Source organism: Oncorhynchus mykiss, chromosome 21, assembly GCF_013265735.2.
Source record: "Oncorhynchus mykiss isolate Arlee chromosome 21, USDA_OmykA_1.1, whole genome shotgun sequence".
Lineage (NCBI taxonomy): Eukaryota > Metazoa > Chordata > Actinopteri > Salmoniformes > Salmonidae > Oncorhynchus > Oncorhynchus mykiss.
Window position 1 is genome coordinate 14,009,204 of NC_048585.1, and position 12,787 is coordinate 14,021,990.

The following is a 12,787-nucleotide window of genomic DNA, read 5'->3' on the forward strand; positions in this document are numbered from 1 at the left end:
AAAACGACGGAGGCGGCTTATGGTAGAGAAATGGACATTCAGTTCTCTGGCAACAGCTCTGTTGGACATTCATGCAGTCAGCATGACAATTGCACGCTCCCTCAACTTGAGGCATCTGTGGCTGTGTGACAGAACTGCACATTTTGGTGGCCTTTTATTGCCCCAGCACAAGGTGCTGATCATGCCGTTTAATCAGCTTCTTGATATGCTACACCTGTCAGGTGGATTTATTTTCTTGGCAAAGGAGAAATGTTCATTAGCAGGGATGTAAACAAATTTGTTCACAACATTTGAGAGAAATCAGCTTTTTGTGAGTATGGAACATTTCTGGGTTATTTTATTTCAGCTCATGAAACATGGGACCAACACTAGATTTTGTGTTTATATTTTTGTTCAGCACATATACATACACAGTATCTACGGTCTCACCCCTGAAATGAAGGGCCAGATGACAGCTCAACGGAAGTGCCCATTTATTGTATTCTCGTAGATAGGTGAGAGCCAAGCGTTCTTCAGATTGTTTTCTCGTGGAGAGGTGAGAGCCAAGCGTTCTACAGATTGTTTTCTCGTGGAGAGGTGAGAGCCAAGCGTTCTACAGATTGTTTTCTCGTGGAGAGGTGAGAGCCAAGCGTTCTACAGATTGTTTTCTCGTAGAGAGGTGAGAGCCAAGCGTTCTACATATTGTTTTCTCGTGGAAAGGTGAGAGCCAAGCGTTCTACAGATTGTTTTCTCGTGGAGAGGTGAGAGCCAAGCGTTCTACAGATTGTTTTCTCGTGGATAGGTGAGAGCCAAGCGTTCTACATATTGTTTTCTCGTGGAAAGGTGAGAGCCAAGCGTTCTACAGATTGTTTTCTCGTGGAGAGGTGAGAGCCAAGCGTTCTACAGATTGTTTTCTCGTGGAGAGGTGAGAGCCAAGCGTTCTACAGATTGTTTTCTCGTGGATAGGTGAGAGCCAAGCGTTCTACAGATTGTTTTCTCGTGGAGAGATGAGAGCCAAGCGTTCTACAGATTGTTTTCTCGTGGAGAGGTGAGAGCCAAGCGTTCTTCAGATTGTTTTCTCGTGGAGAGGTGAGAGCCAAGCGTTCTACAGATTGTTTTCTCGTAGATCGGTGAGAGCCAAGCGTTCTTCAGATTGTTTTCTCGTGGAGAGGTGAGAGCCAAGCGTTCTACAGATTGTTTTCTCGTGGAGAGATGAGAGCCAAGCGTTCTACAGATTGTTTTCTCGTGGAGAGGTGAGAGCCAAGCGTTCTACAGATTGTTTTCTCGTGGAGAGGTGAGAGCCAAGCGTTCTACAGATTGTTTTCTCGTAGATAGGTGAGAGCCAAGCGTTCTACAGATTGTATTCTCGTGGAGAGGTGAGAGCCAAGCGTTCTACAGATTGTTTTCTCGTAGATCGGTGAGAGCCAAGCGTTCTACAGATTGTATTCTCGTGGAGAGGTGAGAGCCAAGCGTTCTTCAGATTGTTTTCTCGTAGATAGGTGAGAGCCAAGCGTTCTACAGATTGTATTCTCGTGGAGAGGTGAGAGCCAAGCGTTCTACAGATTGTTTTCTCGTAGATCGGTGAGAGCCAAGCGTTCTACAGATTGTTTTCTCGTGGAGAGGTGAGAGCCAAGCGTTCTTCAGATTGTTTTCTCGTGGAAAGGTGAGAGCCAAGCGTTCTACAGATTGTTTTCTCGTAGATCGGTGAGAGCCAAGCGTTCTTCAGATTGTTTTCTCGTGGAGAGATGAGAGCCAAGCGTTCTACAGATTGTTTTCTCGTGGAAAGGTGAGAGCCAAGCGTTCTACAGATTGTTTTCTCGTAGATCGGTGAGAGCCAAGCGTTCTACAGATTGTTTTCTCGTAGATCGGTGAGAGCCAAGCGTTCTTCAGATTGTTTTCTCGTGGAGAGGTGAGAGCCAAGCGTTCTTCAGATTGTTTTCTCGTGGAGAGGTGAGAGCCAAGCGTTCTACAGATTGTTTTCTCGTAGATCGGTGAGAGCCAAGCGTTCTTCAGATTGTTTTCTCGTGGAGAGGTGAGAGCCAAGCGTTCTACAGATTGTTTTCTCGTGGAGAGATGAGAGCCAAGCGTTCTACAGATTGTTTTCTCGTGGAGAGGTGAGAGCCAAGCGTTCTACAGATTGTTTTCTCGTGGAGAGGTGAGAGCCAAGCGTTCTACAGATTGTTTTCTCGTGGATAGGTGAGAGCCAAGCGTTCTACAGATTGTTTTCTCGTAGATAGGTGAGAGCCAAGCGTTCTACAGATTGTTTTCTCGTAGATCGGTGAGAGCCAAGCGTTCTACAGATTGTTTTCTCGTAGATCGGTGAGAGCCAAGCGTTCTACAGATTGTTTTCTCGTGGAGAGGTGAGAGCCAAGCGTTCTACAGATTGTTTTCTCGTAGATAGGTGAGAGCCAAGCGTTCTACAGATTGTTTTCTCGTGGAGAGGTGAGAGCCAAGCGTTCTACATATTGTTTTCTCGTGGAGAGGTGAGAGCCAAGCGTTCTTCAGATTGTATTCTCGTGGAGAGGTGAGAGCCAAGCGTTCTACAGATTGTTTTCTCGTGGATAGGTGAGAGCCAAGCGTTCTTCAGATTGTATTCTCGTAGATAGATGAGAGCCAAGCGTTCTACATATTGTTTTCTCGTGGAGAGATGAGAGCCAAGCGTTCTTCAGATTGTATTCTCGTAGATAGATGAGAGCCAAGCGTTCTTCAGATTGTTTTCTCGTGGAGAGATGAGAGCCAAGCGTTCTACAGATTGTTTTCTCGTGGAGAGATGAGAGCCAAGCATTCTACAGGTTGTATGAAACATGTCACAAATACATTATGCTACTTCCTGCCTTCAGAAAGTATTCATACCACTTGGCTTATTCCACATGTCCTGTTAGCCTGAATTAAAAGTGGATTAAATAGTTTCTCTCACCCATCTACACAATATCCCATAATGACAAAGTGAAAACATGTTTGTAGAAATTTTTGCAAATGTATTGAAAATGAAATACAGAAATATTGAATTTACATAAGTATTCACGCTTCTTTGCTCTGACATTAAATTGAGCTCAGATGCATCCGATTTCCTTTGATCATCCTTGAAATGTCACTATAACTTGGAGTTCACCTGTGGTCAATTAAATAGTTTGGACATGATTTAGAAAGAAACCTGAAACACACCTGTCTATATAAGGTCCCACAGTTGACAGTGCATCAGAGCAGAAACTATACCATGCTGTCCAATGATCTGTCTGTAGATCTCTGAGATGGAATTGTGATGAGGAATATATCTGGGGAAGAGTATAAAACAATTTCTAGAGTGTTGAATGTTTCCAAGAGGAAAGTGGTCTCCATAATTAGGAAATTGAAAAAATATGGAACTGTCTAGAGCTGGCCGCCCGACCAAACTGAGCAACCGGGCAAGAAGGACCTTGGTCAGGGAGGTGACCAAAAACCCAATGACCACTCTGACAGAGTTCCTTATCTGAGATGGGAGAACCTGCCAGAAGGACAACAGTCTCTACAGCACTTCACCAATCTGTGCTTTTTGGGAGAGTGGCCAGATGGAAGCCACTCCTGAGAAAAAGGCACATGACAGCATGCCTGGAGTTTGCAGAAAGGCATGTGAAAGACTGAGATAGTAAGGCAAAAGATTGTGGTCAGATGAGACAAAAATGAAACTCTTTGGCCTAATGCAAACCACTATGTCTATAGAAAACCAGACACAGCTCATCACCCTTCTAACACCATCCCTACTGTGAAGCATGGTGGTGGCAGCATCATGTTATGGGGATGCTTTTCAGTGGCAGGGCCTGGGAGACTGGTAAGGATAGAGGGAACAATGAATGGAGCCAAATTCAGGCAAATCATTGATGAGAACCTGCTTGAAACCACCTTAGACTGTGGCAAATATTTACTTTCCAACAGGACAGTGACCCCAATCATGCAGCCAAAGTAACGGCTTCAGAACAGGAATGTGAAAGTCCTTGAGTGGCCCAGACTTGTATCCCGTTGAAAATCTGTGGAAAGACTTGAAGATTGCTGTCTAGTTTAAGAGTTTGTGAAAATCTGCAAGGAAGAATGGGAGAAAATCCCCAAATCCAGATGTGCAAGCTGGTACAGACATACCCAAGACAACTGAAATCTGGAATCGCTGCCAAAGGTGCTTCTGAATTACAAAGTATTGACTCAGGGGTGTGAATACTTATGCAAATGCAATATTTCTGTATTTCATTATTAATAAATGTATCAATACATTTGCTAAAATTTCTAAAAACATGTTTTCACTTTGTCAATATGGGGTGTTGTGTGGAGATGGGTGAGGGAAAAATATAAATTTCATCCATTTTGAATTCAGGCTGTAACACAAAATGTGGAATAAGTCAAGGGCTGAGAACTTTCTGAAGGCATTGTCTACTTGACTCAAGAAACTCACTCGCCTTGAGTTCTTAGTTCAATTGTATAGGCCCATTTGATTTCCAAAATACTATCAATATATCATTGATCCTCGCTGCACTGTGCTGGAGAGGCCCTCTGACACACGAGTCCTCTTTCCGCTGGATGTCACTCAGGGGGCGGTCCACAAGCTCGAGAAACCCCAATCAAACTGTGCGTATCAGTCACACCAGCGACCGCTGCCGACGGACTAGTATCAAATACCCTGCACACACATCCACGAGTTCCACAGCACATAGTAACCCACTCACTGCAGTGACCATTTCAGCATCCGATGCCTTTACCTCTACGGGCAAGGAGAAGAAGAAGTGTTTGCATTTGCTGAGAAAATTGGGGCGTTTTCTCAAGATGCTGGAGAACGGCGGCAAGGTGCTGAAAGAGGGGCTTCTGGAGAAGCGAAGCGACGGTTTGCTGCAGCTGTGGAAGAAGAAGCACTGCGTCCTCACGGAGGACGGGGTTCTGCTTCACCCGCCGAAGCAGCACGACCACCCGCACCATTACAACCACCACGGCGGCGGAGACACTGGCAAAGTCAAGGAGCTGCACTTCTCCAACATGAAAACTGTGGACTGCGTCGAGAGGAAAGGGAAATACATCTACTTCACCGTGGTCATGTCGGAGGGCAAGGAGATCGATTTCAGGTGTCCACAGGACGAGGGCTGGAACGCCGAGATAACTTTGCAGATGGTGCAATACAAAAACAGGCAGGCCATCCTGGCGGTGAAGTCTACCAGACAGAAACAGCAGCTCCTCGTTGTTCAGCTCCCAGGACAGAAAATTATTCGGAGCTCTCCAAACGTTGCGTGACCTGCGCCTCGGACATTCGACGTGCGGTAAGACATCCGAGAGAGGTCTTAGCAGGCTTGATTACTAATTACTACTTAGCCGCTTAGGAGTGGAAATCCTCTGCGGGGAAATTGCTTGGATATACATTCCCCGGCAACGTTTGATATTTGACACAAGGCTCAGGATATGAGGCTCACCTACCCCATAAATATGGGTTTACGCGCGGCGATGTCGGCAGGGGAGGCTTTGATGCTGTTAAATAAGCATGCATTGTTCCAGATGCTTGTAGCCTCCTCAATTACAGTCTCTTACATAAAAAATACACTACATTTGCCAATGCAAATATTATAGGTCTTTACTTTTTGCCTAATTACGTTTTAATGTTTTATTATTCACTATTATTAGGCTACAATTTATTATTATTGGTAGGCATATTATGGTACAGTTACCATCGGCACTTAATTGTGCCTAAAAATAACTAATATTTAATGAAATGGTTTAATATTATATTAATTTTAGAGTAAGGGTTCAAACACTGTCAGTGCTGTCACTGTCTTCTAAACATTCTTTGGAGCCATTTAGGCTGCGATTACACAGGCAGACCAATTCTCATCTTTTCCCATTAATTGGGCAAAAGATCAGAATAGGGCTGCGTGTTTAAACGCAGCTCAAGAAAGCCACGCTATTTATGTTCAGGTGTAGCCTACAGAGGTTCCTCTTCTCCTCGTGTCATGCACTGCCACCTCTGAGATGGTCTAATTTATTGTATCCGCAGGTTAATTGGACATTCAGAGGAGGGATCGATGGACTCCTGCTGCATCTGCCCGGCCTCACAAAAGGAGCGTCACACCCCGCAGAAAACATCTCATAATTTAACTGTTGTTCGGTCCCGACAACAGCAGCAGTCTTTTCTCAGTCCTATTTTTCATTAGAGACTCTTTATTTGAGACAGATGGACACTGATGGACAAAGCTTAGGCCTCTGCTACAGCACGAGTGAAAACAGCTGTATTCTAACGGGCGATTCTCTGCCACCCCCTTCTTATTTATTAGATTGTGTATATATGTTTTTATCTTAACAGTGTCATTGACTAATGTACAGTGTGGTTGTTGCTGGAGTTGAAACTGAAAGCTATGCTTGGAGATTCCGTAGGACAGTCTAATGTTTTGTTATGATTGGACATAAGCCTCAGTATCGTTGTGATCCTGGTGGGATGGTTGATTGTGTTACACCTTTAAGGATGTACCAGAGTCCCTTCCTTTCCCTTCTACTATTTCTAGAGGTGTGAGTAGCACATCCTATTGTAAATCTGTGGCCATGATACACATCCTCATTCTTTTATTGAACCAAAGACTTATACGGTATAGTTGCATTTTCCTCCCAAGTGTAGTTGACTGTAAAAATGGCAGGATGCTTCAATGATGAAGGAAATGTTGACAAATCTTTTATTTGTTTGATTTCTCCATAAATCTCACGTTTTGTGATTATCCTCGTGCCAGATATTGGCACCCTTTTGCATTACAACTATGGAATATGGTTTGACTTTAGGAAGCAACATGTGCCAACGCTGCATATTCTTTTGGGAGTTCTTTTCAGTGGGAACTGATAGAAAGGTATCCTAGTGAGCAAAACTGGTTGAACATTTCCTTTCAATGGCAAAAGTGTCCAAAAGGACTTATTTTCAACCAGTTTTGCCAAGAGCAAGTCATTAGGCTAAAAATTCATCACCATCTTTCCTGAGGAAGCTATGCTGAGACTGACTGTTGAGTTGCCCCCTCACACCACCCCTGGTGTGTCAGGGTTGTCCTCACGTTAACACATGGGTCCTTTTTTTTTTTTTTAAGTTACTGTTATTCAGTTGGGGTTTTATTTTGATGTGAGAGCTATTTTCATACTTCTGAAATATACATTCCATTTCAAATGAACAGCACCTCGTGTGATTTCCTGCTCTGTAGCGCATAGAAACAGCTTGCGGGGTGAAAATGTGCCGTTTAAATCACCAGCAGATGTGTGTTCAATAGCTGTGTGTAGTGTTGCCTGTCTCAACCCTTCAACAGCCAGTGAACTTCTCACCCCTATTTCCTGGGCTAAATCTAGAAGCTGTTGCTGTTCTGAGAATAATATTTCACCGTCAGCCTTCAGACTGAGACAAACTGCCATCCGTGGCGCGACAACACACGTGTCTCCCTGCCTCTCTCGATTAAGCTAACTCATTTATACTACAGGGGGTGAAAAATGTGGATGACAGTGCCATTTCTACTCATCCGCATGACATGTTGGCGGGGGGGGGCTGCCAAAAAGGGAGACGACTCTATAACTGCACCACTCGGCACTTGTGCATGCCCTCTTGACTGCTCAAAGCCACATCAAGCCATGAAGGAGGTGCTAGGCTGGGACACTGTGTAAGACAACCACCATCCACCCTGGAGGCCTCCAGTTGTGACAGGCGTCCTCTGATGGTGTGCTGACACCACCTGAGCACTGTGGCCGTTGGCTGGGCCAGGTGCTGGAGTTCACCGATGATAAAGTCATGTTGACAGACAAGAGAGTGTCGATGGGCCGCTCTTGGTCTCTCACTGCACTTGGTTGGGATTCCACAGTTCCCCTCTATACCACCCTACTCGGGCAGCTTGGGTAAAATTAAAAAGTCTGGGTAGCAACAAACAGTTGGCTGACTCCAAGCTCTGCTTGTCTACTTGGCTCACCTACCTCTGGCTCAGAGGTGAAGTTTAATCTAGGTACAGATCTAGGATCAGCTTCGCCTCCCCAATCCTAACCGCAAGCATTGGTGGAGAAAATGCCAAACTGACCCAAGATCAGCGTTAAGGGGCAACTTCATCTTACACAGCTCCTCTTCCCACCCAGCTCCAGCCCCATCCACCCACCCCAAGCCCTTTGCCCTTCCCACCCAGCCCCAGCCCCTCTCACCCAGCCCCTCCCCCCCAGCCCTTCTCCCCTCTCACCCATTTCCAGCCCCTCTCACCCAGCTCCAGCCCCTCTCACCCAGCTCCAGCCCCTCTCACCCAGCCCCTCCCCCCAGCCCTTCTCCCCTCTCACCCAGCTCCAGCCCCTCTCACCCAGTCCCTCCCCCCATCCCTTCTCCCCTCTCACCCAGCTCCAGCCCCTCTCACCCAGCTCCAGCCCCTCCCCCCCAGCCCTTCTCCCCTCTCACCCATCTCCAGCCCCTCTCACCCAGCTCCAGCCCCTCCCCCCAGCCCTTCTCCCCTCTCACCCAGCTCTAGCCCCTCTCACCCAGCTCCAGCCCCTCTCACCCAGCTCCAGCCCCTCTCACCCAGCTCCAGCCCCTCCCCCCCAGCCCTTCTCCCCTCTCACCCAGCTCCAGCCCCTCTCACCCAGCTCCAGCCCCTCTCACACAGCCCCTCCCCCAGCCCTTCTGCCCTCTCCCACTCTTCTTCCTCACTTTAATTGGTTTGTTAGGTCTGGAATGTCATTCACATGACTCCCAACAAAGATTGGCGCCTAGATAAATATTGATTGTCATATGAGCTGCAGTGATGTTTTCTGTACACTCAGTACTTAGTTCTTAATAAGGATAATGTAGGTTATTGCAGTGATGTTTTCAGTACACTCAGTACTTAGTTCTTAGTAAGGATAATGTAGGTTATTGCAGTGATGTTTTCAGTACACTCAGTACTTAGTTCTTAGTAAGGATAATGTAGGTTATTGCCAACTGTTTTTTTAAAGAGCTCTCCTCATTTTTGCACTGATTAAACACATATTGTCTCATTTTATATTTACTTATTGGCAGTGTAAATCTAGCCTTCTCAAGATTCCCTAAAAACCCAATGTGGATCTAAAAAATACAATGTAGAATTTCTGTCCTGTGAATTTCCTTGTGCTCATTATGACAGTACACCTGCTCATCAGTCTAGTGAATGGAACCCAGATTGTTCATGACTTTGTTTTCTCCCTGCTCTTTGCAATGCTCTGCGTAGGTGGAAGGAAGGTAGATACTGTAGATTAGCAACTCTCTTTATCTCTCTCTCTTTATCTCTCTCTCTCTGTGGCTAGAGAGGCTGAGGGATAGATCACCTTCAGGGGTTTTGTTCGTTATCTTTTCTCTTTGTGTGGATGGTGATACAGGTGTTGAAACAGGAAAGGACTTTGCTAAGCGAATTTCAACCATACAGGAACTCTCACAGTTATATAATGGAGAGAAGCTAATTCAAATGACATATTAGCAGGAAGTTTAGGATGACATATTCTGGTTGCTACACTATTATTTATCATTAACATACCATTATACCATATGTACAGTAATCAATACATGACATTTACTCCAGTCATTTAGCAGACGCTCTTATCCAGAGCCACTTACAGTGGTGAGAGAGGTAGTGAGTCTTCAAGCTGTGTATTATTGTACAGATGGGTCATGTGCATTATTGTACAGATGGGTCATGTGCATTATTGTACAGATGGGTAATGTGCATTAATGTACAGATGGGTCATGTGCATTATTCTACAGATGGGTAATGTGCATTAATGTACAGATGGGTCATGTGCATTATTCTACAGATGGGTAATGTGCATTATTCTACAGATGGGTAATGTGCATTATTGTACAGATGGGTAATGTGCATTATTGTACAGATGGGTAATGTGCATTATTGTACAGATGGGTAATGTGCATTGATGTACAGATGGGTAATGTGCATTGTTGTACAGATGGGTAATGTGCATTATTGTATACGTGTCTTGAATTTCTTTACAAATTCCAGGTGCCTTAGTGCTATAGAGCTGTAATGATAGAAAGTAACTATTGGACAATAAGGTGAGACCAAAGGAGGATATAGGTGAGTTTTACTACAACTACTGCATCCTATATGGAAGATTGACCTGAATGTTAACTAATCATTCTGACACAGTTGACTCTGTGTCATGCAGGTGATGGAAAGTTTCAGCCAATTAATTACAATTAGCCATTGATCAGTGGGCTGCAATGATCATGCTCCCATGAATATTTCTTCCTTGAGGGAGTTGTTCCTAGCCACTGTGCCTCTGGGTCTTTTATTTATTTATATATATATATATATATATATACACCAATTGTGCACGTTCTCCCACTTAAAAAGAAGAGAGAGGCCTGTCATTTTCATCATAGGTACACTTCAACTATGACAGACAAAATTTGAAAATTTGAAAATATCCAGAAAATCACATTGTAGGATTTTTAATGAATTTATTTGCAAATTATGGTGGAAAATAAGTATTTTGTCACCTACAAACAAGCAAGATTTCTGTCTCTCACAGACCTGTAACTTCTTCTTTAAGAGGCTCCTCTGTCCTCCACTCATTACCTGTATTAATGGCACCTGTTTGAACTTGTTATCAGTATAAAAGACACCTGTCCACAACCTCAAACAGTCACACTCCAAACTCCACTATGGCCAAGACCAAAGAGCTGTCAAAGGACACCAGAAACAAAATTGTAGACCTGCACCAGGCTGGGAAGACTGAATCTGAAATAGGTAAGCAGCTTGGTTTGAAGAAATCAACTGTGGGAGCAATTATTAGGAAATGGAAGACATACAAGACCACTGATAATCTTCCTCGATCTGGGGCTCCACGCAAGATCTCACCCCGTGGGGTCAAAATTATCACAAGAACGGTGAGCAAAAATCCCAGAACCACACGGGGGGACCTAGTGAATGACCTGCAGAAAGCTGGGACTTTGGTCACAAAGCCTACCATCAGTAACACACTACGCCGCCAGGGACTCAAATCCTGCAGTGCCAGACGTGTCCCCCTGCTTAAGCCAGTACATGTCCAGGCCCGTCTGAAGTTTGCTAGAGAGCATTTGGATGATCCAGAAGAAGATTGGGAGAATGTCATATGGTCAGATGAAACCAATATATAATTTTTGGGTAAAAACTCAACTTGTCGTGTTTGGAGGACAAAGAATGCTGAGTTGCATCCAAAGAACACCATACCCACTGTGAAGCATGGGGGTGGAAACATCATGCTTTGGGGCTGTTTTTCTGCAAAGAGACCAGGACGACTGATCCGTGTAAAGGAAAGAATGAATGGGGCCATGTATCGTGAGATTTTGAGTGAAAACCTCCTTCCATCAGCAAGGACATTGAAGATGAAACATGGCTGGGTCTTTCAGCATGACAATGATCCCAAACACACCGCCCGGGCAACGAAGGAGTGACTTCGTAAGAAGCATTTCAAGGCCCTGGAGTGGCCTAGCCAGTCTCCAGATCTCAACCCCATAGAAAATCTTTGGAGGGAGTTGAAAGTCCGTGTTGCCCAGCAACATCCCCAAAACATCACTGCTCTAGAGGAGATCTGCATGGAGGAATGGGCCAAAATACCAGCAACAGTGTGTGAAAACCTTGTGAAGACTTACAGAAAACGTTTGACCTCTGTCATTGCCAACAAAGGGTATATAACAAAGTATTGAGATAAACTTTTGTTATTGACCAAATACTTATTTTCCACCATAATTTGCAAATAAATTCATAAAAAATCCTACAATGTGATTTTCTGGAATTTTTTTTCTCATTTTGTCTGTCATAGTTGAAGTGTACCTATGATGAAAATTACAGGCTTCTCTCATCTTTTAAGTGGGAGAACTTGCACAATTGGTGGCTGACTAAATACTTTTTTGCCCCATATATATACATTTGATTGATTGGTCCTTCATCTCATGTCATGGGTTAACTAACAGGGTGAGTAAAAGCTTGTTTAAAAAAAGCCAATGTTTCTCCTCTGCCACCTCAAGGCAGGGTTGTGTTTATTAGTCACCAAACAGAAGAAAGGACTGAAACAGTGAGGGACTACTTGGACTTGTCCAATAAGGAACACTCATTTTAATTTGTTGCAAAATGTTTTAAAATATTTTTCCGTCATGTGCCCAGATGAACATGACCCAGGATTCCTGAGGAATGTTGGGGTGAACTGAGTTCTTTTGACCCTGTGTCACCCCGCCCCCCCACCCCACCCACCCGGCACCTGTTCCCAGACCACCCAGCAGCAGCAACACTGGAGGTCAATCAGCTCAGCTGTTGCCTCTTTTCACTGATTAGGGCAGGACGCCTGCGATAGGAGCAGGACATAGACTTAGATAGACATCGCATCGTTGTATCTGTCCCTTTTATTGCGTCTAAAACAGGATTTTGGGCACTAAAAAAGTCCTCTATCTATCTCTATGGGGCAGGAATGTCACCTTGACTACACACCGCTGCCCTGACAACTCCATGAAACTCCACAGGATAAGAGACAAAGAGCCAAGAGGATATAGTAGAATTTCTACTCGTCAGCTTATTATCCTTCTGCAATGAAGATGGCTCAGGTTATGTTGTAGGTCATGGGAGATGAGATCCTAATGTGGTTGATGTGGGGCTGCACATCTCTCTCATTTCCATCCTGTGAGCTCTTTAGAATGTAAGATGCATGGTGATAAACACAGTGATGTACAGAATACTGTATTCCCCCATGTTCTGCACTCAACAGTGCCAGTATCACCAGTGATACAAACCATAGCCAAACAAAACATCAAATGTTATGTGCAAACATATATACACTACGTGACCAAAATATGTGGACATCTGCTTGT

At 44.6% G+C, this 12,787-nt stretch overlaps 1 protein-coding gene and 1 long non-coding RNA gene across 2 annotated transcripts; both read left to right on the forward strand.

Moving 5' to 3' along the window:
* Positions 1-4,568: 4,568 nt before the first annotated feature.
* Positions 4,569-7,040, forward strand: LOC110499761 (pleckstrin homology-like domain family A member 1). The gene is made up of 2 exons (XM_021576825.2): positions 4,569-5,252; positions 5,981-7,040. Exon 1 carries the CDS (start codon positions 4,768-4,770, stop codon positions 5,224-5,226), a length of 459 nt encoding a protein of 152 aa, XP_021432500.1. The 5' UTR covers positions 4,569-4,767; the 3' UTR covers positions 5,227-5,252; positions 5,981-7,040.
* A 1,465-nt stretch (positions 7,041-8,505) lies between these two features.
* On the forward strand, positions 8,506-9,107 carry LOC118942888. The gene is made up of 2 exons (XR_005038535.1): positions 8,506-8,826; positions 8,886-9,107. It is a non-coding gene; the product is annotated as an uncharacterized LOC118942888 (long non-coding RNA).
* The last annotated feature ends 3,680 nt before the right edge of the window (positions 9,108-12,787 follow it).

Coding starts and splice junctions, on each gene's coding strand:
- LOC110499761 (XM_021576825.2), top strand. CDS start 4,768: ATGCTGGAGAACGGCGGCAAGGTGCTGAAAGAGGGGCTTCTGGAGAAG.